The sequence below is a fragment of the Centruroides vittatus genome, unplaced genomic scaffold, assembly GCF_030686945.1.
Source record: "Centruroides vittatus isolate TY-2023 unplaced genomic scaffold, ASM3068694v2 scaffold_384, whole genome shotgun sequence".
Classification (NCBI taxonomy): Eukaryota; Metazoa; Arthropoda; class Arachnida; order Scorpiones; family Buthidae; genus Centruroides; species Centruroides vittatus.
The window spans coordinates 440836-467339 of NW_027122705.1; the positions used below are offsets into that span (position 1 = coordinate 440836).

At 33.9% G+C, this 26504-nt stretch overlaps 1 protein-coding gene across 3 annotated transcripts; it reads left to right on the top strand.

The window, feature by feature from the left end:
* Positions 1 to 1120: 1120 nt before the first annotated feature.
* On the top strand, positions 1121 to 23643 carry LOC136988696 (cyclin-dependent kinase 20-like). Of its 3 annotated transcripts, none has more exons than XM_067286632.1 (9): positions 1121 to 1304; positions 1469 to 1505; positions 4054 to 4242; positions 17179 to 17300; positions 17376 to 17438; positions 17517 to 17568; positions 17656 to 17727; positions 20802 to 20957; positions 23387 to 23643. In XM_067286632.1, the coding sequence occupies exons 1-9, from the start codon at positions 1156 to 1158 to the stop codon at positions 23561 to 23563; spliced, it is 1017 nt and encodes a 338-aa protein (XP_067142733.1). In that variant the 5' UTR covers positions 1121 to 1155; the 3' UTR covers positions 23564 to 23643. The 3 variants fall into 3 exon arrangements, with proteins under 3 accessions (XP_067142733.1, XP_067142732.1, XP_067142734.1); XM_067286631.1 differs by having other exon boundaries at positions 17179 to 17293; positions 17369 to 17438; XM_067286633.1 differs by lacking the exon at positions 4054 to 4242 and having other exon boundaries at positions 17179 to 17293; positions 17369 to 17438.
* Positions 23644 to 26504: the final 2861 nt, after the last annotated feature.

The following is a 26504-nucleotide window of genomic DNA, read 5'->3' on the forward strand; positions in this document are numbered from 1 at the left end:
CCTGTTTCCTTCAGGAGAGTCCGAGTTCGATTCTCTTTCGGGATGAATTCCTCTTTTCTACCTTGCCTCTTAGAATCTTAAAATGGAAACATTAAATGACGAGATAATTAAATATTTATGTTAATAATCAATAAAAAATTCTTTAGTAATTTAGAAATGCTCTCGGAGACTATTCTATGATAGCATTAAATTCTCTTTTAAAAACACTATTATAATATATATTTTTGAAATTCTTTCGATTCTGCGATCACAAAAAGGGCCTTCTATCATTTCCATTGAAATTTTGACTAGGCCCATAATGGGGTGGGTAATCGGAAAGCGAATTTGACATATCTTGCCAATCTTACTTAAGAAAATGTCCGAACCGATCCGAACTCGAACCCAGATCGTTAGGTAGAGTCGTTATTGCTTTACTATCCGGCTGTAGACTCTATTGATATTGAATATTTAAAATCTTCCTTTCGCATTTCAATCCAGTCTCTTAATTGGCTAACGTGTTATAAGATTTTAAAATAACCTTGGTCGCCTCAACCGTACTTTTACGCCAGAGGCGATACGAATCGGGACTCTAAACAGTTGCCCATATAATCCTTATATATAATAACATCGACTTGTAAAATGAACAAACTCTTTATAACTGTAGTTAATTTGTTGATTTTGTAACGCGGTATTTAGTCGATTTATTGATTTTTTAGCTAGAATTTGATGTTATAACATTACAGACGGTCGGATGGCCGAGCGGTTAAGGTAACAGCCTACTGCTTTGGGGATCCGGGATTGAATACAAAAGAATTTTTCGGGGGTTGTCCGTCCGGATATACCGGGTCCCGTCCTTCAAACCCATTATAAGTTCGGCTAAGCCCACGAAGGGGCCTAGCCGAACTTATAATGGGTTTGCTTAATAGAAGGTTCTCTTAGTCCCCACAAGGGGAAGAAAAATTTAAAAAATAAAATATGTCAGATACGCCATAAGCAGGTTGAAAAGAATGATTTATATTTAAAGAAATTATTTTAAAAGATTCATTACTAAAACAATTTATTTCAATTTAAATTAATTTTTTAATGAATACGTTCTACTAAGTATGTTAGGTGGCGCTTAATAGTTTGTTTGTTGTTAGGAGCATGTTTTTTTTTGAGCACGTGTAGCAAACGATCATGAACGACTATAACGTGTTGGGTCGTATCGGGGAAGGAGCTCACGGTGTTGTGATGAAAGCCAGACGTATTGCTAATGGTTCCGTGGTTGCATTGAAGGTAGTTCCATTTAAAAAACTGGAAAATGGAATTTCGTGTGTTGTGATAAGGTTAATATATTTTTATACATTATATAACATTAAATACAGATAGAAATTCTAGTAGAAGTTACTTTTAGGCAATTTTTATGTATATATAGATAAAAATTGCCTAAAAGTAATTTCTACTGAGATTTTTGATTGTCAGTTTTGATAAAAAAAAAGTATCTTTATAGAGAAATCAAGACTCTTCAACAAATTCAACATGAGAATGTAAGTTGAATGATTGTAAACTTGTAATAAATACACATAAAGTGTGACAATAAAGTACTTGAACTGATTTTATTATAGCAACACAGAAACAAATTTTTGTATAGTTGCCCTTCGACATAATCTTCGCTATTTTTGCCTGCTTTGCAACGACTATATCATGATATAAGGCTTGCTGAGAAGTTTTTTTCTAGAATAGTCTTCGGCTCCTCTGTTGCACTGTTTTGAATGGATGGTACATCATCAAAAATAGTCCCTTTGAATTTAATTTTATCCTAGGAAATTAGAAAATGTCTGCCTGAGCAAGTAAGAAGTATGTAGAAACACAACAACTTTTTTTTTTTTGGTCAAAACTGTGTGACCAGTGCTGGTGAATGCATTGGAGCACTGTTGTGGAGCAGAAACCAAGATGACTTGTTGGTATGATCCTGCATCTAATGAGTGCACTTCAGAAGCCTGTCCAGATACCAATGTGATATTTTCTACTCACAGGACAAGTTCTTTGCAAATTGCTCTATTGAAATTGAGAAAAACAATGAGCATCGTCTTGACACATGATTTTTGCATTCTGACTCTGTGCTTTTGGCCTTTTTGGACTTAGCCATGTTACACTCTGAAACATGGCTGCATGGAACACTAAGTCTCATCTCTTGTGACAATCAGTTTCAAAAAATTTTTGTCTGAATCAGCCATGTCGATGAATTCTTGAGACAAAATGGCATGCTGATATTTTTCATCTTCCATCAGCAAATTGAGAACAAACTGTGCACAGACTTTTCTCTTGCCAAGACTTGAGTTAACGTGAGTCTCGCCATCTCTCAATTGATCCCAGTTAATTACATGAACATTTAAACTCCTAAAATTCAGTCACAGTTAATACTTCTCTGATCAAAAAGGATTGGGAATGGTTCATTTTAACTGTATGCATGTAAGAAGGCACTATCTTTGTTTGGTATGACTTTCATTGACATATAACAGCAATCCGTACACCATTGTCTATTTTCGTTTGCATAAATGCTTGTTTTGAGTGTAAAGAATGTTGCACTAGAAATTTTTCAAAATTCCTAGTGTAATTGAGCAAAGAATATACATTAAATTTTGTTTTTGCAATGGAAATGTTGCAAAAAGCCTTTGGTGAAGAAATTCTATCAAAAACGAGAGTTTTTGCGTGGTACAAGATGTTCAAGGAATGCAAAGAAGGCATAGACCATCCACTTAAACTGATGAACAACATGTCACTCAAGTCAGAGATTTGGTGCTCAATCATCATCATTTAACAATTAGAAACATTATTGAACATGTTCCAGTATTATTTGGTTCTTGTCAAGCAATTTTAAAAGATCATTTGTGCTTGTGATGCATTGCTTCTTGAGTCATCTCGAAACATTGAATTTTTTCCAAAAACATCATGTTTGAGTAGCCAAGGAAATGTTTTCTGGAGGTGAATTTTGTTTTTAAAACATATCATTACTGGTAATGAAACATGGATATGTGCTTTTGACATTGAAACAGCTCAACAATCAAGTGAATGGTGCTTAAAATGAGAAGCAAGACCATAAAGATCATGTCAAAGTCAGTCAAAAATCAAGGTTTAAGGTTATGTTGACTGTATTCTTCTATTGTTGTGGTGTTGTCATAAATTCCTTCTGACTGGCCAAACTGTCAATAAAGAATATTATTTGAGTTTTTTGCATCATCTGCATGAAGTAATTCATAGAAATTCTGCATGATTTGCAGCAAAAAATGCCACAAACGAGGTCATTTTCTATGAATTTCTTCACTTATGCATTTTGCACCACAACTCACCTGTGTGAATTTTTTGCCAGAAATTCAACAAATATGGTTCAGCAAGCTCTGTATTCTTCTGATATGGCACTTTGTGACTTTTTCCCCATTTCCTTGATTAAAATTTCACTGTTTTGAGTCAATGCCATAAAATAAAATTTTCTGACTCCCGAAGGGTGTCATGAAAATGACTTTAAAGCATGTTTTGAAATAAATGTTGGCATAAATGCATTGCAGTGGGAGGAGATTATTTTGAAGGGGACAACATAAATTTTCATGAATAAATTGAAATCTTGTGTTTTATTGAATCATTCCCAATACTTTTTGATCATAGGGGTAATTTCTGGATGGGAGCTGCTAATTCACTCATTCTTGATGTTCTTGGGATGGATGGCCAATTCTTTTGATATTATCCAATCATTCCTTCCCTGAAATGTTTTTGATAAAGCAACATCTCCATAAGCATCTTTCAATAGTTCATATATTTTGATGATTGATTTTTTGAGATTAATACAAAATTTAATTGAAGCTCACTGTTTCATATCTGATCATGACATCTGAGATTATGTCATAATGTATAAACTTGCAATACTCTCCAATTGCTACACCAAACATGTTGAAACTTTCTCCCTCATCATAAAATTATGTACTAACTAATTTTACGATAATTTATAGTGAGGGACTGTTAGATTTTCTATAATAAGATCAGTCCAGGAACTTCATTGTCACACTATGTATATTGTTCTATTTATTGTTAATTTTTCAGGTGGTTGAGTTATTAGATGTCTTTCCTCATGGATCTGGCATTGTTTTGGTGTTTGAATACATGCCGACAGATCTCTCAGTTTTGCTCAGGGATGCCGACCATCCTCTGTTGGAATCTCAAATTAAATCTTATATGCAGATGCTGCTAAAGGGTGTTGCTTACTGTCACAGTCATGGCATTTTACACAGAGTATGTATATTGCTTTTAAATAGTTCTATAGTTAGTATTTTAATTTTGAGTATTCTTTATAATGATTAAAGTACACTAATTTTGTTTGTTTAATACTATGAAAATAAAAAACAAAATAGGTACATTTTTTATTTTTCATTGATTGTATGACTGAAGTGACAAAAGTGTTTGTTTGTCTGCAACTGTGGGGATTGGGATTTGTATTCAGATTATATTTCAATAATTTTTCATGGGCAGTGCATGATATACTGAATCTCTCCATGTAGCTGCATCATTGAAGGCTCAGCTGAGTCTGTTGTATTTGTAGGTATAAAAGAAAGTGCCTCTTAACTACCCCAAAGTTAGCAAACATTTGTTTTTAGTAGTCTTAATCTTAAACCTGTTAAATATATTCAAGAAGTAAATTTTTCATTTTCAAAATAAACATACCTTATCTGTTATTAATCAGAACCCTGATTAGAAGGGTTCACACCCACTGCTCTGATGTTGTTGACAGACTGGAAGAGCTCTGCTACATCAAAACACTTCTTGGAGTATCAGTCCAAAGTCCTAGGTCCTAGGACCATATAAACACTCATCAACAACTTCCAGTACATCCCAAATTTGGATATAAAGGACATTTCCAAAGTGGACTATAGAGTGGTCAAATACTACCATCCCCTTCATAACATATTTAAGGAGATTGGTAGAGCTATGGGGAGCTATTTAAAAATTTATATATACAGTATTCTATTCCAGAATACTGTATAAATTTTTAAATTCCTATAGTTCACGGGTTCCCAAGTTGTGTTCTTCCAATAAAATTTGGAGGTTCCACAATAAAATATATTGAGTCTAGTGATGTATGAATGCACCAATGCAATTTGGTATGCGAGGTATAATTGTTCTAGTCTCGAATTGAGTCCTCTTATGATATCCTGTGTATGTCCTAGAGTTATTTACAGCTTTAATAAACAGCAGGAATTGATTTATTGGTAACAGAATGAACCGAAATCATAGTATAATGTTTGACGAGATAATGAAACCATAAAAACAGTAAAACTTATCCTGAAGCTAGAAATCATTTTAAAAAGTAACTAAAGTTTCCAACATCATGGAAGCTGTGGAAGTACTGCTTCCCTTGTATTTTCTAAAATATAAATAATAAATAAAAATAAATAAATACATATTGTGCAATTATTTTCATATTTTAATGTACTTTGAATTAATTAAAATTAATATTTTATTATAACTGCATTATGTATCTTATTACAAATTTCTATACTACATGTGAAAAAAAAAAAAAAAGATTGCTATTGTATATTTGAATATAAATTCATACATGCATATTCCCAATGGAAGTGCTGTATTGTTGAATACGGGATAGCTCCATGGCCAAAATATTTGAATCGTGTAAAGCAGCCAGATTAACAGGCATTTGTGCATGTGCTTTACAGAGCATCAACCTCACAGTTTAGCTGGTGGATGCTACACACCAAAATATCGTATAACACTTCCAATGATTTTTTCTAGAGCAGGCATAGCTTCTCTATCATCAAATGTCACAGCACATCACTGCAACATATAAATAATAATACAATCATTAAATATGCTTTAATTTCTTGATATCTGCAGTTTAAGCCTATTGAATCTAATGATGGGAGTGGCCAGTCAGATGCCCGATGGTACTGAAGTTACTATGATACTAGTAATCGGACACTCATGTCAGATGAGTGTCACATGTCATTAAGGGGTTAACCTTTTAACTAACAAACATACATAATAAAAGTGATTCTTAATTTTATTTTATTGAAATTTAAATAAATACATTCTTTTTTCTATGCCTACACTTCCATATAAATTCAAAGTTAATTGATGTTGAACATATCTCCCACATAACACATTAGTTCAATTGTAAACTGATATTTAATATATGTTATTTTGTTATAAGTTACACTTTTTTATGAACATAACTACAATGTAAATTGAGGATCCATTGGGTGTAGATATATATGTATTATATCTAATCAAAAAGTATATAATCTTTGTAAGGAGAAAAGTATGTGGTGTTTCAAATTTACATTCCACACACTTATTCTAGCACTATTTTCCCTTGCAAAAGCAATTCTGAACAGTATTTTTTGGGATCAGTGCCCTTGTTACTTTGGCTTTGATGTTTTTGCTGTTGTAAAATCTCAATTTCTTTAATGGCATCTTCAGCTTGGGGAAGAGCCACAAGTTGCAAGGACCCAAGTCTGGCAAATAGTGATTCTACTACACTTGAAGTATCTATTCCATAAATCTACTCCTGAGTCAGATTTAATGAATGACTCAGGGTGTTGTCATGATAAAATTTCCAAGCTTTGCTGTGCCACAGGTGTGGTTTCTTGTGACGAACTGCATCTTAGAGGTGCAGAATTATTTGTGGGTAGTATTTTTTGGTGACAATTTGCCCATCAGAAGTAAACCACATGATGGTCAAAACACACCATCAACAAGATCTTGATTTTGTATCACTTTCTAATTTGGATTTTCCCCATAGAATCATTACCTAAAGCCTTTTGTATCTTTTTGATGGTTTGCGATTACATATTACCAAGTTTTTGGTAGAGTTTGATATAAATTTGCTGCTCAATGCACTCATTCATTCTGATAAGGAAATAGCAATATAACAAGCATGTACACACTATGATACACAAACTGCCTACACATATTGGTTTGGCTTAGCACTTGGGAAAAATTTACAGATACATGATATATATACTCCCACCCTTCCCCTTTCTCTGGTTTACTAGGAAAAAATAGTCAGATACTTTTTGATCAAACCTTGTATATATATATATATATATTGGCAACAAAACCAGTTTTTAGTAAACTGCAATTATATCAGAAATCATGAGCCAGTTTTTGAACAGGAAATGAAATTGGCATAATTGTATATTACTTGCCTTTTTTGACATTTAGTTGATAATAAATATGCTTGGATTTAAGATACTTCCACATAACTTATATAATATGAGAAAATTTCAGTGTAATAACATTATAATTTGTATGTGGCACTAATTTCCATCCTTAACTTTCTAAAATAATGCCATTCATTGACGAAGTAAACCACTTAAAACATGGTGGCAGCAGATAATTAAGCCAGTGAAGGAAACAAGGCTTAACGAACATGCGCCAACTTGAAGAAGTAATTAGACACTTCGTTCAAAGGTTGATGCTGTGGCGGACAGAAAGTCCCCTTAGTATATTAATATAATGATTATACTTTAAACTAGAAGAAATATATATATATATAATTTAATTAAAAAGTGAGATGAATATTTTAACTCCTTCGGAACCTTTTTCCATGGATACGTCAAATCCAGAAAATTGGAGTTTATGGAAGCAACGACTGGACATTTGTGCAACGGCTATAGATTTACCTGCAAAAAGTATTCTGCAGCAGAGAGCTATACTGTTCCATATTATCAGAGAGAAAGGCTTAGAAATATACAATAATTTCCATTTAGAGGAAAATGCCACGAATCCGACAATGGATGAAATCTTAGCTAAATTTATGGACCATTTCCAGCCATATAAGAACACTATCTATAGTAGATATGTATTTTTCTCGCTTGTACAGAAGCCAGGACAATCTGTAGACGAATTTGTAACAGAGCTACATACAAAAGCTCAAGGATGAGATTTTGGCACCCTAACAGAATCTCTCATAAGAGACAGAATTGTCTTAGGCATACAAGATGTCAAGGAGACATCAGACAAAAAATGCTGCAAGATCCGACATTAACATTGGCCAAAGCAATAGACATGGCAAGAGCATCTGAATTATCTAAGCACCCATTATCTAAAATAACAGTGAGCAAGGTGAAAAGTCAAGTTTCCAAGACAAAAAGATAAACCGAAAAAATTGAATATGTGTATGACAAATAAAAATAGTGTCAAGAATAAAAAATGCCACAAATGCCTAACTATACACAAGTATGGAAACTGTCCAGCTTTTGGCAAATTTTGTTTTAAATGCAAAAAGAAAAACCATTTTTCTTCAGCATGTAAGGGGAAAAAAATAAATGAAATTGATAATCCTAATTTTTCCATCATCTCAGATGAGGAAGATTATCTATTGGATAGAATCGTTGTGCTGAATGAAGTCACGCATGAACACTGGGAATAAGTCATTGAAATAAATGGGAATCCCACTAAAATCAAATTAGATACTGGAGCAAACACTAATGTTATCTTTTGGACATATTTGAAGCAATGGACAAATTCTCCAAAGATAAAACAGACTAAGGTCAAAGCCTATACCTTCACATGCAAAAGAATACCTATCGTTGGTGAATGTCACCTTTGACTTAAGTCTGGAAGCCATGAAACCATGAGCAAATTCCTTGTCGTCAGGACGCATGGACTACCTCTCTTGAGCAGAGATGCATGCAAAAAACTAGACCTTATTAAAAGGATAAATTCTATTACACCTGAACTTAACCCAGAAGATATTTTGGAATCTTATTCCAGTGTATTCGAGGAAAGTGGCAAACTCAAACATGAAGTTACAATCAAACTAAATCAAAATGAAATTCCAAAACTTGTTCCTCCTAGAAGGATCCCTGAGGCTTTAAAAACAGAAGTTAAACAAGAATTAGAGGATCTGGTTAGAAAAGAAATCTTAAAAAAGACAGAAGAAACTTCTAGTTGGCTCCACTCAATGGTCATTATTAAAAAGAAACAAGGAAAATTATGCCTGTGTATGGATCCGTGTGAGTTAAATAAATACATTATTAGAGATAATTATCAGATACCATTGCCAACAGAACTGTTATCAAGCATTCCAAAAATCAGATACTATACAGTTATGGATGCTAAATCAGCCTTCTTTCAGCTACTGGTAGAAGAACAATCACAAAAACTGTTAATAATGAATACACCTTTCGGAAAATATAAATTTACAAGATTACCATTTGGAGTCACAACAGCATCAGAGCATTTTCAAAGAGCCATCGACACAATACTTTCAGATATTGAAGGCATTCACACATATATGGACGATGTTCTAATCTATGGCAACACATTAAGAGAGCATAATCAAAAACTGATAAAAGTCTTACAAAGAGCAGAAACTCATGGCTTTAAAATTGAAAAAAGCAAGATCCAACTGGCACAAAGGCAAGTCACCTTTGTAGGGCACATAATACGACCAGACGGGAAAACCAGAAGAATCAAAACTTATTGCCATTCAACAATTAAAAGAACCAGAAAATCAAAAAGTACTACAAAGATTCTTGGGATTAGTGAATTATTTAGGCAAGTTTATACCTAACTTATCAAATCTCACACACAATCTTAGGCAGCTTCTCAGGAAAAATATTGAATGGACATGGACAGAAGAGGCAAGAAGGGATTTTAATTATATAAAGAAAATTTTAACACAGCCTCAAACGTTAGCACAATTTGATACAAACAAAATTATAACCCTACATACAGATGCCAGTCAGCATGCTCTAGGAGCAACAGTTTCACAAGAAGCTTAGCTTCCCTTAGCTTTTTCATCATCATCTTTGAATGATACACAACAAAACTATTCCCAAATTGAAAAGGAACTACTCACCTTATATTATGGATGTAAAAAGTTTGATCACCTGCTACTCGGAAGATCATTTGTAGCATATACTGACCACCAACCTTTAATCACGCTGATTAAAAAACCATTAAGAGCATTGTCTCCTAGACTGCAGAGATTAATGCTAAAGTTATTGGCTTACGACTTTAATCTATACTACAAGCCATGAAGACAATCTCATTGCAGATGTTCTTTCAAGGGACGTAAGGCATTCTACACCCAATTTCACAACACCAGACCTAGACAAACAAGTATTAATAAGAACAGTTGGTATGAAAATTACAGACACCAAACTCATAGAATTAGCTGAAAACACAAGACAAGATCAAAGTCTGCAAACTCTAAAGAAATACACATCAGAAGGATGGCCAGTACATAAAAAGTCTATACCATCAAACATCAAACCTACTACGATTTTAAAGAAGACCTATATCTATGGAAGGATATTATATGTAAAGGACCTGCCTTAATGATTCCAGAGAAACAAAGAACCAGAGTTCTTCAGCAAATTCATGCTGCACATCTAGGAATAAATGCTTCACTTAGTAGAGCGAGGAATAAGGTAAATAAGGTATGTTGGCCAGGAATGAATCGCAACATAGAAGTAGTAAAATCCTGTAGGCAATGTCAAAGGTTTTCACCAGCTCAGATAAAAGAACCGCTGACACTCCACAGAATTCCTACATATCCATGGCAAGAAGCAACAGCAGATATTTTCTATTTGGCCAACAGTCCATATTTGCTAATTGTGGATAGATACAGTGGTTATCTTGAAGTTTATAAAATGCCATTGACTGATGCTTCTAAAGTCATTTCCAAATTCAAAGAAACCTTTTCACAATTTGGAAGTCCAGAGATATTGATGATTGATGGTCCCCTATTCTTGTCAGTAGCTTTTAATTGCTTTTGTGACAAATGCAGTATCAGGCATTGTACCCCCTCGATATCAGTCCTCGATACCCCCAGAGGAATGGCCACATAGAACGGCATGTTTAAATGATAAAAAACCATACTTAAAAAGACAACAGAAGCAGATCAAGATCGGTATTTGGCTTTGCAAAATTGGATAAACACTCCTAGGAACTTGTTACCACCTCCAACTCAGCTATGCATGGGAAGAAACATCAGGTCAACTTAAGTTGTAAGTTTATGTGTTTTAGTTATTTCAAAACAAAAAAAAAAGGGAAACGTGTTATGGAGCTGGCACCGCCAGAAGGCATACAAGACAGACGGCCCTGACTAATGTATAAGAGTGGAGATCACCCGGTCCAGGAAGGACCCCAAATAAAGTATTCAGAGTAATTGTCTGTATTCCTGTCTTGTGGGGGGTTCCAAGTGCGTCACAAAGGGCGTATAAACACCAAGAAACCACTTAAAACACTCCTCAGGTTACAAGGGAAACTTGTATTGCAAAACAGTCAAACAACTTTCCCATTGGTCGATTTAGTTTCAAATGGATTTTATGTTTAAAGAGTTAAAACAGTAAAGTTTTCAAATGCTATTTGTTAAGGCATTTACCAGCATCCAAGAAACAATAACTTCTTTTTTTGGCAGGAATAATATGTGATACAGGCATATTTATGAATCTTGGCTAATTTTAACTGTAGTATTTTATAAATATTAATAAAATATGATAATAAAATGTTAGTTCTCCAAATTCAAACCAGTTTTGAAACTGATTTTTATGGAAACTAGTTAACCAGTTTTGAGAATTTCCAGTTTTTGTCAGCACTAATATACACACACACACACATTATGGTTATGTTGTCCTTGATTATGTCACAATTGTGTTCATTGGATGTTTCAATCAAATGGGACAATGCAGAAGTTATAAAAAAGGTTGCAAGCGGACGACATCTAAAATATGCATAAGCCTGGCATATTCATAAGTACAATATTAAAGGGCAAGCTATAAATTTTCGGAAATCGTATAAAATCACATTGGTATGGAAAACGGCGGCTGTACAAGTTTAAAAGAGCAAATGGACTTGTGCAATCGAATCTGCGAAGGTTTTTAGGATTTAAAAATGTTCTAGAATTTTTTCTGTTTGGAAAAAATTTTGCTCAATCCTGACGAAGGTCAGTTAATTTGACCGAAAACATGTGGTACGTAAATAAATTGGACTGCATTTTAAAGGCTATTTGGGTATTTAGGTTTATTATAGTAAGTGCAGTTAGAGATTTAGTGATTAACATTTTGAATGCATTTAGGGCATAGATACTCTACAAAAGAACATAAAAATTTTAGAATAAAATTCAAAACATGGAATATCTTTTAAACATAGAATGGAAATACAAATGTGTGGTCTGAAGACCACATGTTCTGTTGCCTAACCGGCTCGTAACCAACCCCTTGGGTGGTTCACGGTGTAAAGGAGGGACAGGCCCTCATAGCGTAAAAGCTTCCTGTTGTAAAAGTTAATGGGAGAAGGGGAGATATGTGGTCCAAAGATCACGTGTTCTATTGCATGATCCTTGGGTGGGCTGCAGGGTAAAGAAAGGATGGGCCACGTTTTCGAGAACAACAAAAAAAAAAACCTGGATCAAGGAGGAAGGGGGGGAGATCGCGAATGCTCAACGGAAGAAGTAGGACTTTTTTTAGGGAAGAAAGAATGGAGAGAGGACGTGTAGACGATAGAGTCACGAGATTGTTTTTTGTGTGTGTTGTTTCTTTTGTTTTAGTGTCTGTTATAGCGAAGGGACAGAGTAGTGATTGGAAGGACTAAAATAAACTTTAAGTTCCTTGCATTGGAGTCATAGTGTGTGTGATTTATTTCTTTGAAGTTTCTTTTTGTTTTGTTCCTGCACGGGGAATACTCTAAAGATCGAGTACTTCCCCACAAATGTTTGAAACTTGTTCCATTACAAACATGAAAACAAAATTTAATTGTAATACATGCATGTTAATACAAGAGTGGTTCAGCATTGTCCAGAATCTCGGTAATGGTGATGGAATGGTAGATGATACTCAGTCCCAATTTATGTTTCTTTTTCTAAGTAACTCCCTCCACATGCTATGAATAGAATGGTTCTTTCACCTTCAGCTATCAGAAATCTCATGGGTAAATAAACATTTCCCCATGAAATTTGGTTTAGTGAGATGTGTTTATGCAGAATAGAAGGTATTTTTGGTTGGTTTTGGCTCTGCACATGGTGGAGATGATCAACGGACTTGCTTAAGAAATTCTGGATCATCCCATTATTACATGTTTGGCCCTCTGAAAGAAATCTTGGAAGGAGCTTCACCCAAAATGCTGAAGTCAAAGAGTTCATCATGCAGTGGTGTCTACACTGGCCAAAAGACTTCTATTTTGTGGGGATAGCATCATTGCCAAAAAGATGGGAGAAATATCAGTGTGTATGGAGGAGGGAGTATTAGAGAAAAATACAGAAATTGGTGCTATGTAACATATTCATTTTCATCACCATTACTGAAATTCCAGATAGTGGTTGAACCACCTGGTATAAAATTAAGTGTTAGAACTTTTACCATCAGACAGACAAATTTTCGTGTTCAATACTCATAAAATATTGAGTTTGAGATAGATAGGAATCATGCTGTCTTGGGTCAAAGGTATTGAGCTTGCCTATATTATGAAACAATCACTCTTATGTTATAATTTTTCAATATTCTTGAATCATGAAAAAAATATACAACATTCACCAAATAGGCAATAAACATTACTTAGATTGTTGGAAATATTAATACTTTTATGGCTTTATGAATTACAGATATTGCTGTTAGCATTGTCAGGCAAGTCTTTAAAATTTATTTGCATTATTATTTATATAGACTTGCAAAAAAAATTCAAGAACTTCTATAAATAAGTTTAATTGAATTGGTTTTGAAGTATGGAGCATGATTTTAAAGTGCACATAGAGCACTTTAAAATCATGCAATAACAACTGCTATAAGTGCACTGAAATACAGAGCGTGATTTTATTAAATCATTTTGGTCTCTATGGGTGGATACCGTAGGAATGAAAATGATAATAACTAGAGAATGTTAATAGTTGTTTCGGACAATTATATCTAATCACATATTTGATATGAAATTTTTGATATTGTGCATTGTAAACATATCAATAATGCTGTTTTCCATGTACTTGAAATGCTATTTCAACATAGAAGACATAATGAACATTTTTAAAATACATTTAATTCAATTAGTTTTACTTATTTTAAGTATAGTAAATCTTTTGTTCATGAAGAGTGTATAAGCAGCCATGAGGATTAATGAAAACCAAATTTTTGTATGGTTATTAGGTTTTTAACACTATCCGGTTTATGGACAAGTCTTGCTCATCAAGCCAGCTTTTTTCTAACAGACAAAGAGTGGTCTTACTCATGCAGAATTTTACAAGTTTACAGATGAATCCAAGTCATCCATCTATGAAGATGGATGGCTTCAATTCATCTGTGGTAGAAGTAAGAAATATATTTAATGAAAAAATTATCATTTCCAATGCTGAAGTAGCATGTATTTAATATATTGATGTTTTGTAAAATGGCTGCTTTCAGAAAGTCATCAGTCAGTGAAGCTTTACATTTAATAAATGATAATTTCAGGTCAGGAATATCAGGGTGTAAAGATGAAATTTAGACATTTAAAAAAGAAGAACTTTATTGACAATTTGCTTAACAATAATTACAGTTCAGTCTTGTAGGTAGTCACTATCAATATCAATTGCATCTTGTCATCTTTGCTGCATACTTTTAACCCCGTGAACAAGAGTCTCAATTGTCATTGAACTGTATACAGGCAATCTGGTTCTGCAGGGCACGAAACAGATAGTAGTCAGTAGGTGTCAAGTCTGGACTTTAAGGTGAATGAGGCAGCACCTTCCAGCCCAGACTGGCCAGCTTCTCTAAAGTTGTCTTTACTCTATGTCAGGGGTCCCCAACCTTTTTGTACCTAAGAGCACATTCTAGAATACCGGCTGGACGACGGGCACCATTTATTTTTTCAAGGTGAATTTATATTTGGACATAGTTAACAGCGCTGGATTAAGCCTCTAGCTGCCCTAGACAAAATTTAAATTGGGGCTCCATTTAAATAAGTTGCTTCTAAACAAATCATATATAATGTGACATTAGATGGCTGCTGACCTTTTTTTTTTTTTTTTTCTTCTTCTTCTTCTTCTTCTCTTCTTCTTTTTTTTTTTTTAGTTAACGACTGCTGAAATTTCTAGGTCACTCCAAGTTACAGGCCCTACACGTTTCCCTACTTTGATTTTATGTATTCAGAACGGACCAATTTACTTCATTTCAGGTATGGGAAATTGAATTGGTGCAGATTTGGCGGAGGGGAAAAAGAGATCGGTCGCATTTCGCTTTGTACTTTCATCTGTGTTGGACGCCATTTCTACTTTTGAATGGTTAATCATTCAAAGTGAAAAAACTTTTACATAGCATTTTATCGAAAACCGAAATATTTTTATTTTTATCGTGGTCGTACAGTGGCGGGCACACGTAAAACGATTGGCGGGCGCCATGGTGCCCGCGGGCATAGGGTTGGGGACCACTGCTCTATGTGCTGGCACATTGTTGAGATGGTATTGGACTTTGTCAATTTTTGGACAATGTTCTTCGCTCTTGATGTTCAAACAAGTTGTTTGCAATAGAGTTCTTTTGTGACAATGGTATTGGTTGGAAGTAGCTGCATAATAATGATGCCCCGAACATTCCATGAAATGCATATTGTCACCTTCTTGTGCACTATTGGCCTTTGACTTTTGCAACAGCCTGTTTGCCCACAAATGCTTGCATGTTTCATTGTAGTGTAAACTCACTTCTATCTCCAGTCACAGTTGATTTGAGCCAGTTGAATGTGTAGTGCTTGGTGAGCAATGAATTACAAATGGCGGCTTGGCAAATTTTGTTTGCAGCAGTCAATTTGTGGAGCAATCTTTTGTCTAATTTATTCACCTTACCAAGGGTACAAAGGTGATTGGTGATGATCGTGTAGGAAACATTCAAATTGTTTTGCTAATGGTGGTCAACCATGGATTATTGTTTATCAATTATGGGAGAACATCATCATTGAAGGTGGAATCAATGCATGGATGGGGTTCATCTTAAAATGAGAAAACTTCATCCTTGAATTTCTTGTACCATTTGTAATGGGTCAGTCTGTTGACTGTATCCTTACCCAAATACCTTGCAATGAAATTGCAAGCCTTTGTTGCATTGTGGCCACTTCTGAAGTGGTAGAGCAACAACACACGAAGCAACACTTTTGAAAGTTTGTATTGGTAGAAATTGTCAATGCATCTATTTCCAATGAAATATATGATGAAATGCCGCTGATTAATCTACTTATGTACTTACGTCAAATGCTTTAGAACATTTTTGAATAAAATTGAAATGTCTAGATTCCATCTTTACAACCTAATACATAGTTCTGATACTGAAACTAATCTGATTTAAACTTTATCAACATAAACACCATACTTATTACATCAGACTTTTTAAAATTAATGTAGTTAAAAAAATGACATTTTATTGTAATTTTTTAAAACATTTTTTTAATCATTATTTTATTAATTGTTTCGTGTTAACGAAAATACAAAGAAACAAATTCCGAAATATCATGACAAATATTATTGGTTGTTTTTTAGGATTTTTTGAAGAGTGGCACATTACAGTCTCATGGAGCCAGGTGAATTTGAATTAGGGGGTCCAAGGAACAGTGTTGACTTAAACATTTTTCTTTGGGTTAAATATTTTCTTATAAAAGAATGGTTTGGGATCCTCTGTTGGTGGGGACCCCAGGCAATTCCCCATTTTTCTCGTAAGGTAACATACCACTGTTTTTGGAAATAATCAGAAAACCCCAGTCTGCAAAGGCATTCAAAAGGGTCAACTTCCAAACCAGAAAGTGTGTTGTTTATCTTCAGAAATTTATCTTTAGAAACGTTAAAGGACTTTATAACCATTCTGCTTTTGGTCAGCTGGATGGTTGAGTTGGTTAAGGCATCAGCCTACCATCCTGGAGCCGGGGATCGAATCCAGGAAGTTGAAAAACCCAAGTGATTTTTCAGAGTAGTAGTTCTCAGATATGTCGAGCCTCATTCTCACCATCTGGCTACCCTTTTTGTAGACCTGGCCAAACCCATAATGGAAAGAGCCTCTTAATGTTCACAGTGTAGGAGTTTAAAAAAATATCATTTTGTATGTTCTAGTAAACTTGTTAAATTTTTAACCGTATGTACGTACTTTATACACTGTCAATTCAAAACTGTTTTATTCTCTTGAGAAAACTTTGAATTAAAATTATAGTGTAATTAATTTTCTGTTTGCCTAATTATACAATATAATAATTATTATTTTTCAGGATTTAAAACCTGCAAATCTATTGATCGGTTCGTTGGGACATCTTAAAATAGCCGACTTCGGACAAGCTCGATTGTTTGAGAGGGAGGGCGACAGATTATACAGTCATCAAGTGGCTACGAGGCATTGAATTACATCTTAACATTTAGATATTTGTCTATATTCTAGAGTAATATTTAATACAATATAACTTTTCAGATGGTACAGAGCACCCGAATTATTATATGGAGCTCTCAAATATGATGAAGGAGTGGATTTATGGTTAATATATAAATTTTTCATTAATTTACAGTGTAATAGTTACACCATAATTTAAAATATGAGATAATCTTCACACAGGGCCGTAGGATGTATTTTTGGCGAAATGCTAAACAGATTTCCTTTGTTTCGAGTTAGTTTAACATTTTTTTACACCATGATCTTGTTGCACAAATTCTGATTTTGCTCATTTTTATAAAATTCTTTTATTTTCTTTGAGGGAGAAAATGACATTGAGCAATTGTGTTTAGTTCTTCGTGCACTTGGAACGCCGACAGAAGAAAACTGGCCCGTAAGTTACTCATAAAATGTTATTGAATATATTGAATTAAAAATATAGATTGATAATGATGAACTAAATAAAAACTGTAGGTATATTGAACTTAATATTGGAATATACAACCATAACTGACTGATAGAAGACTCCAAAAAGTTTTATTACACTATCATAAACTACTTTACACTAAGCACCTGAAAGAGAAAATCCTCCCATTTTCACAAAAAGAACTCTTCATACACCACTTATTAATGACCTTTATAGAAACTGTATTATGCTGAAAAAGAATATAAAGCATAAAAATTGTCTGTAGTTAATGAGTTGTGTTAAAATGAAAATAAGCTAATTGAAACACAGAAATTTACGCTGCCATGATTGGTTGAGGTTAAGGAAGCCTGCCGAATACCAAAATACATCATAACTGCCTGTACACTAAATAATACAGTAGAGCATTGTTTATCCGACTTAATTTGGGGACTGGGGTTTGTCGGATAACTGAAAAGTATGGAAAAAATACATTATTAGTATAGTGTATTAGGCCTGGTTTAAATACTAGCCTCCCTTTCATGGTCGAGCCAGTGCTGCCAGCTAAAACATGCAAAAATTTAACAAAAATAATATTAAAGTAGCCAAGACATAACCAAATATTGTAGCGCCACATCACTAGCGGACATTTGAATTTGCCGACTAGAACGCGGTCGGTTAACCGATAAGTCGGTTAATTGGGGATCGGATAATCGATGCTCTACTGTATATGCTAATGATAGCACACTAATAATATGTAGTTTATTCTCATCTTTTCATCGATCAAGTTCTTTGTTGTGAATATCAATTTAATTAGGGTTGTTTATGCTGGCTTTCCACTTAGTGCCATTGCATTGCTGTTTCCTGATGATTCATAGAGCAATGCAATTGCTTTCTTACGTTCCTACACACTTTATGCAAAACAGAAGGCAATTGGCAATGAATTATAGGAATTTTTAAAATAGCAGCAAAACTTTCAACTTAAAGTTTTACATTTTTCAATTTAATTTTGTATTTAAGTTTTAAAATGTAATGTTTGCTATTTTTTGCACCTTTTCAAAATTTTCATACCACACTGTATGTAGTTCTAAGAATGATGGGTAAAAATATACATTGTCCCAGTACTCTGTTGCCGAAGTACTTGAAGACAATTCTAACTGGAAGCCAATTTTACTGTGTTTCAGCAGTGACAAAGGTGATTGAATTGCCTGAAAATCCTGCTAAATGGAGAGCCAACATTAATGGCATGAGACAGAAAACAATAACATTGCATTATTAAACCCTCAGGGACCACATTTTAGGACCTCACACGCCATTAATCACAGGACATCACTGTTCTGGGATTCATCACCAGGATAAATCTGGATGGTCAGAAAATGTCCAGGAATTTTTTGGGGTGATCTGTCCCAGATATGTGGGGGGTCCAGTCCTTCACCACTTGACTGAACACACACAATGAGTCGAAAAAAACCCTCTTGCTGCCCAATGGATAGAAAACATCAAAAAAGAAACTGAGGTTTTAATTAGGGTGGACTTGAATGTAAAGATGATTTATCATTTATTGATTAATCACCTTCTTTTCTTGATTAACGTTCTCAATTTAGATCTTTAGTTTTATACATTTAATAGCAAAATGTTTTTATTTTACTTTAAATATTTATATTCTAAAAAGAAAAATATTAATATGCAAAATAAAGAAGAAAAATGCTTGGAAAATAATGTCTAAATCTGAAGTCAGTGAAGCTGTAGACACAAAGATGAGGAGAAATATGCAATTCATGAATCAGGTAAGAGAGCTTCTACATTGCATTCAATGCCACTTTCTATTAGTTTTCATTTCTAATTGTTTTAACAAAGTAGGAACGAGAACCAGTGACTAAATTTAATTAATTTAATTAGGAAAATTCACTGTAGTTTCAAAATAACTAAAGAACACTTCATGAAATTGAATGGAAAATTAAAGAAAAAATATATAAAAATTCAGGTGATCAGTCAGGAGAGCTTCTACATTGTGTTCAGTGAACACAATGTAGAGGCTCTCCATTGTGTCTACATAAATCAGAGTAGAGGCTCTCCATAAATCACTCAGGAGAGCCTCTACATCAGGGATGGTCAACCTTTTTCTATATAAGGGCCACATTTTAAGACTTTTGAACTGATGCGGGCCACATACAAAAGAAAGAGAAAAAAAATGTTGGTAAATCAGAATTATTTATTCATATATAATTATAAACTAGCATAGGTATACTTAATTTAGCTTCTGGAACTGATGTAAACGTAATATATTGGACATATTTGGTTAAATATTCGTCACTGCTAGTTTTAAATTAGTTTCGATGTGTCTGTTAGCTGGTTTCTTGTTTTAATTTTTACTAAATTCATTGTGGAAAAAACTATTCTTATACATAAGTTGTAGAAAATAACGTTTGAATTTTTGTTGCATACTTCCTTAAGCTGGGAAATTGATATATTTATTCACATTTTATGAATGCGGGCCACAGGTTTCCCATCCCTGCTCTACATTGTGTTTACTGAATGTGAACACAATGTAGAGGCTCTTTTTCTGATTTATGAATTGTACATTTCTTCTCATTCCTACAACTGCAGCATTACAGATTTCAGATTCACACATTATTTTCAAGTTGAATTAAATAAAATATTTTTTTTGAGAACTTTTTATATCATAAATGAACATTTCCTTGTAAGATAACAAATTCTAGTGATTTGAAATGTAACACTCATCCTCGGGAACTCGATAGGAAAAGTAGGGAATGCTTTTTTTCCAGTTTACTTCCAAAGAGCATTGGAACTCAAAAGCACTAGAACTTATTAAGGCCAGTTCATGCTATCACAGTAATGGTTTTATATTCACTGCATTCTCGCCACAGAAACTGCATAGCTGTTCACAAGACATCTATAAAGTAATTGTGATATAATTCTGCATGTGTGATCGAGTTGAAATTTTCTCAATGTAGAAAATCGCAACTTATTTCCATTATCTAATTGTTTGAAATAATGTAATGACCTAAATTCTACACTGAAAGTTTTTCTTTTTGATAAATTAGGGTTTGACTGAATTACCGGATTATAATAAAATAATGTTTCCCAATTATACTCCTATGAATTTTGAGGAATTAATTCCGGAAGCATCTGCAGATGCATTGGAGCTGTTGAAATCATTTTTAGTTTACAATTCTAAGAAACGGTTAGCAGCAGATCAGGTAAGATTTAAAAATTATATTTTATAATTTTATTAAAATACAGATATAATAATACTTGGTATAATTTATAACAGTGAAATTTGTAAGAGAACTTATCTATAAAAAGATACAGTGATAAATTAACATTAAACAGTCATAAAGTAAGATTCATCTAAAGTTAAATTATATCAAAAATATTAGATGATGTGAAGAAGATGAGAAATGTAATGATTCTACTCAAGATTAAGAAGACTGCAAACTTCTAATTTGCAATCTTTTTGACAAGTGGACTCTTTTAACTCTGGATTTGTCCTTACGGTTTTACATTTCTGTACAAACATTGTTTACTTGGACTTTGTTTATTAATAAGACTTATTATACTAGTGAAGTTTCTGATTAGTAGAGTCAAAAGTTAAAATAATATATCGTTATTTTTACCTGAAAATAAAAGCATTTTATTTTGATTTTTGTCTAAGATTTTCTCTCTTCCCCCATAAGATCCATTCATAATTCTGTTCTCTAGGACCACTTCTTACTTTGGTTAATGTTACCTAAAGGTAGCCAAGATGGCGGCTCGTCTCTAATTCCAGCAAGGAAACAGTGGAACGCATATTCTAACCTAACCTAACCTATTCTAATAAATTACCATAATTATTAGCAACCAAATTATTAGAATAGGTTAGGTTAGGTTAGAATGTGCGTCCCACTGTTTCCTTGCTGGAATTAGAGACGAGCCGCCATCTTGGCTACCTAAGGTAACATTAACCCTAACTTCTATTTGTTTTTGTAGGATGACTTTTGTATATATTTCAGCAGTCATTTTGAAATTTACCGTATGTCTGGCCTGTCTCATGGATGAGGGGCGTCTCTCTTACACGCTATACCAATCTGACTGATTCGTTATGAGAGGATCAATATTGGATGCAGATCCTTTCAAGCAGACCTTTATCCTCTAGATTGGATTTTGCAGAGATGTCAGTTTATGTAAACAAACCAATAATCTATGAATTTGTTTACTCTCTAGCTTCTTTAGTATCTGACAGACTGTGCTGCAACTCATCAATGTCTTCATTTTGGATAATGTTATTGGAGTGCAATGTGGATGTCATGCTAGAGTTTACACATACAATCAGTTCCTTTCACTTTTAACATGTTCAACATGATTATCATAACATTTTTGTGACTGAAGAAGCATTCATAATGTGCTAAAATTTGATAAATTCTTTAAATTTGGTTCATAATTAGTGATATAGTTTCAAGATTTAGAGGGTTTGAATCCAATCTGAGCCAAGCTTCACTCTAGATCTTCTTAAACTATTAATTAAAAAGTTAAATTAATTGTTACTTAGTTATTGAAGTTTTTCAAGTTAGTAATATTACATTAAGCCTGGCACAAACTAGTCGACATGATTTCTTTAACATGTAGACAGAAACTGGATTTTATGTCATGACAGTTTGACTACTGTCAATGACTTCATGAATTGATGATTGACTGCACATGAGCACTAGTAGTCACCAAATGAAATATTCAACAAGTTGAATATGCTCTTTGTCAAACAGGCTGCGTACATTCTGTCAAAAAGACTTACCTGAGTCCATCCTTCAATTGCAGACAAATTTGCTTTGATATTGACTGCTTACGTCAGGCTTTAGAGTGACCATATGTCCTGGTTTCTCTGTGACAGTCCCAGAATTTTCCTGTTTTTCACCATGAAAAATAGAATAAATTTTAAATAGAACCATTTTATAAGCCATTCTAATGCAATATAACCAATTTATTGGGCAATATATAAATAATTTTTTTAAAATTATTCATGTTTAGACCTATTTTTAAAATATTGTCCCTGTTTGGGTGATAAACAATAAGGGCACTCTATATTACCTTATAGATTCATTCATAAATAATTTCTAATAGCATAGTTAAAAAATCTGACATATTCATTTATTATTTGTATTTAATTACATATGGTATGTAATAAAGATATGTAAATATGTATAAATATGTAATAATGTAAGTCATGTTAAATAATATCAGATTCTGCTGATATTAATATAAAACATATTAGTACAATTAGCCTTGATAGATTCTATTTGCATACAATTCTCATGTCATCATTTTTGCCAGTCTCAACAATGTCAGTAGCCATATGTCAGAATCAGTCATTCCTATCATTTTTTTTATTTATACTCATAGTGATGATGGGCATTTCTGCTGTTCTTACAGGAGATTTTCTTTTGAATTCAGTAATACAATATCTGCCATCTCCCATTTAGCCATTGCTGTTTGGTTAAGAACTAGCTGTTCTGCCTAAGCTATAGTCATTTTGTTCTTTTTAACAGTCTTATTATAGTCTGATAGTGTCGGATCTTTCCTTAATATATGAATATTTGTTAAACTTGTTTTTAATGATTCCAAACACTAATTCAAATCTAAATTTTCTTTCATTTAGGCTTTGATACACGAGTATTTCTTCATGCATCCATTACCTTCCTGTCGCTGCAAGTTACCAAAGCCTGGGAATCATAAACAGGCATCAAATGTTAATACATCATTCGACCAAATTGTTGCCATGTCCAACATTAACAAAGAAGTGGAAGAAGTCTTAGCTAGAATGCAACAAATGTGAATTAGTGAATATTGTTCTTATAATGTAATATTTAATATTTTGTATATATAAATTGTTAAATAAATTTAAATCGAGGATTATTTTTATTTTATATAAGACAAAATAATGATTGATAAATTATTCACTCGTGTAAAAAGTATGCAGAATTATCCTATCCATAGATAGAAGTGCATGTACAGTCTATGTGATTCTTGTTGAACCGGAATCTGTAGTGAGAAACCCGATATAGTGCCACGAACATTATGGAAAGAGATTTGTGTACATGTGGTTACCGTGGTTTGGAACGATGCTTCAATTTGTACAATTTGTGTAAATATATTGGAAAAGCAGAACAATCTTTATAGTTTTAAAACTGAAGTGAACTTGTAAAGTGACCAGATGTCCCATATTGTATGAGACCATTCTGTATTGTTTGTTGGGATGTCAAAATGCCTCACAAAGCAAGATTTTCTGGAAAAATGTTCTGTATTTTGAAGAATCTTGAGAAATTTTCTGTTTAGAATACTGGTCCTTTTTAAAATCGTGCACATCTGTAAGTAAACAATTGCTACTGTTAATTACCGTATTGTATGGACTATAAGACGCACTTTTTTCTTCGAAAAATTGCCTTCAAAATTCAGGTGCGTCTTATAGTCCGTAGTGTCTTATAGTCCATAAAATACGGTAGTTTTTATTTTTATATATAGTATATCGGGATGAGGATGCAAGTAAATTTTTTGGCATCCCGACCCTTCTGATTGATGGTGCACATCTTAATTGCGGTGTAATCAAGGAGGTGGTTGTCAGAAAACAAAGTAATAGTAATAAAGTTGTATAGTAATTTGCTGTTTACCAGTAAATTGTGGCCTTACTACTTTTATTTATGATATATACAAGCGGTTTGGTAAGAAGCCATGAATATGGAACACATTATATATGTTATATATAATGTGACCTAGAGTGATATACAGGTGGCCCTCGACTTTCGCACATAATTGGTTTCTGAAAGTGTGTGCGAATGTTGAATGTTCGAAAGTCAATTTTATCAATATGTATACATAATTAAGTTAACGAGGTGTGTTTAAGTGCTTTCGGGTGTTTTCTTTATAAAGTTGTCAAGAGTTAGTTGAATACCGTATCTCATTTTAAATTTGTCAAACCAGCCATTACTTGCTCGAAATACCATGTTAGAATTTTCATTTAATCTACTCTTCCAATCTTCATGCAAACTAAAAGCCTTAGCTTGAATAATTGAAAAACTCAGAGGGACATTATTTTGATGTTGATCATCAATCCACGATGATAAAGATCTTTCCATTTCATCCATCACTATGCCGTGTCTTTTGGAAACAATCTTTGAAGATATGTTTCCACAATTTTGAACATATTCCTTAATTTTACTCTTATTTTTGAAAATTGAACATATCGTAGATCTGTTTACATCGTACAAACGTCCGATTGAAGCAAAAGGTTCACCGTTTTCAGAACATTTAATTATTAAAAAATAATTGCAATAAGATTATTGTTTATACATCTGTGATCTTCAGTTGTATTTGTTTGCATACGGCAACACGACTTGTGGGCGATCTTCGAAGGGGGATGCCTCCCGGGAGAATTTTCTATGGAAAACTAGCTCCTATTTAAGTGTTATAATTGGAAAGAAAATCCGGAAAACTCCAATGTGGCCAGCCCATCGATGAGGTGCGAACTCACAACCAACTACCAGTATTTAGTTGTTTTATCTATTCGGCCGCTGTGATCTTCAGAAGAGCGCAAAATTTTCTCCCTCTGGATCAAGGGCATACCCATTGGCATAGCCAGGGTTTTGTTATGGGGGGCCTAGTAGAGGCTGTAATTTTCTGGGGAGGGGCACCAGGTTAACTGGGGGGCAGTGCCCACCCATGCTCTTTCCTGGCTACGCCCATGGGCGTACCCAGAGAGGGGCAGCTTCTCTCCCTAGAAGAAATTAAAGTGTAGTAATTGACACACAGACGTATCAATTTGAATAATGAATATTGTGACTCGACTAGACTAAGAGTCATCTGTGGTGAAATCTCACTCTCCCTCCGCACTTCCTCGAAACTAATACGAGTTGTTCCCCTGAAGTTCAGATCCTGGGTACCCCCTGCAATGCAGTTAAAATAAATTTACAAATAACTAACATAAAGTTTTTATTATTTTTACGTTAGTCACTTTTGTATTTATTTTACGTATTCGTTTAAAACGCGACCATCTAAAACGGGTCATCAAACTTTTCTCACAGCGGGCCACATAACTGAAAATGACGAGCGCGGGCCGCCTAACCATTTTGTTCAATATTATGTACTGAATACACAAAAAATAAAGAAAACCAACATATTTATTTACTAATACAGGAACACGATGGCTACAGCGAGCTTGTAATTACTTTTCTTAGAAACTTCATTGCAGGTACTAAAAAAAGCGCTCCGATATCCAGTCTCAAAAAAGTCGCCGAATTTTTCATTCGCTGATTTTCCTAAAAATGATATTACTGTCAAATGGAAAAATCAGATTGGACCAATTTTGACATTTCTACTTGCACTTATTTTATTTTTTACATAGTAAATTTATCTATAATCTATAATATTTCCATATATATAATTATATTTGGCACAGTTCGGCGGCGGGCCGGATTTGGCCCGCGGGTCGTAGTTTGGTGACCCCTGATCTAAAAGGAAGAAAAACAGGTCTATCCCGAGCATGAAACCCGAACCCTTCTGGTGGAAACGCGATCGATTTCTAGGCCGCCACCCTAAAGACGGCTAAATACGGCTATTTTTTTTTTTTTTTTTTTTGTAACTCTTTCCGCCCTGTGGGCACTAAGAGGGCCTCTTTTAGAAGGCCCATTATGGGTTCGGCCAGGCCCACAATGGGCGACCGGGTGGTGAGGGACGGGGCCCGACATATCCGAACGGACCACCCCCGAAAAATTCCTGGGCAT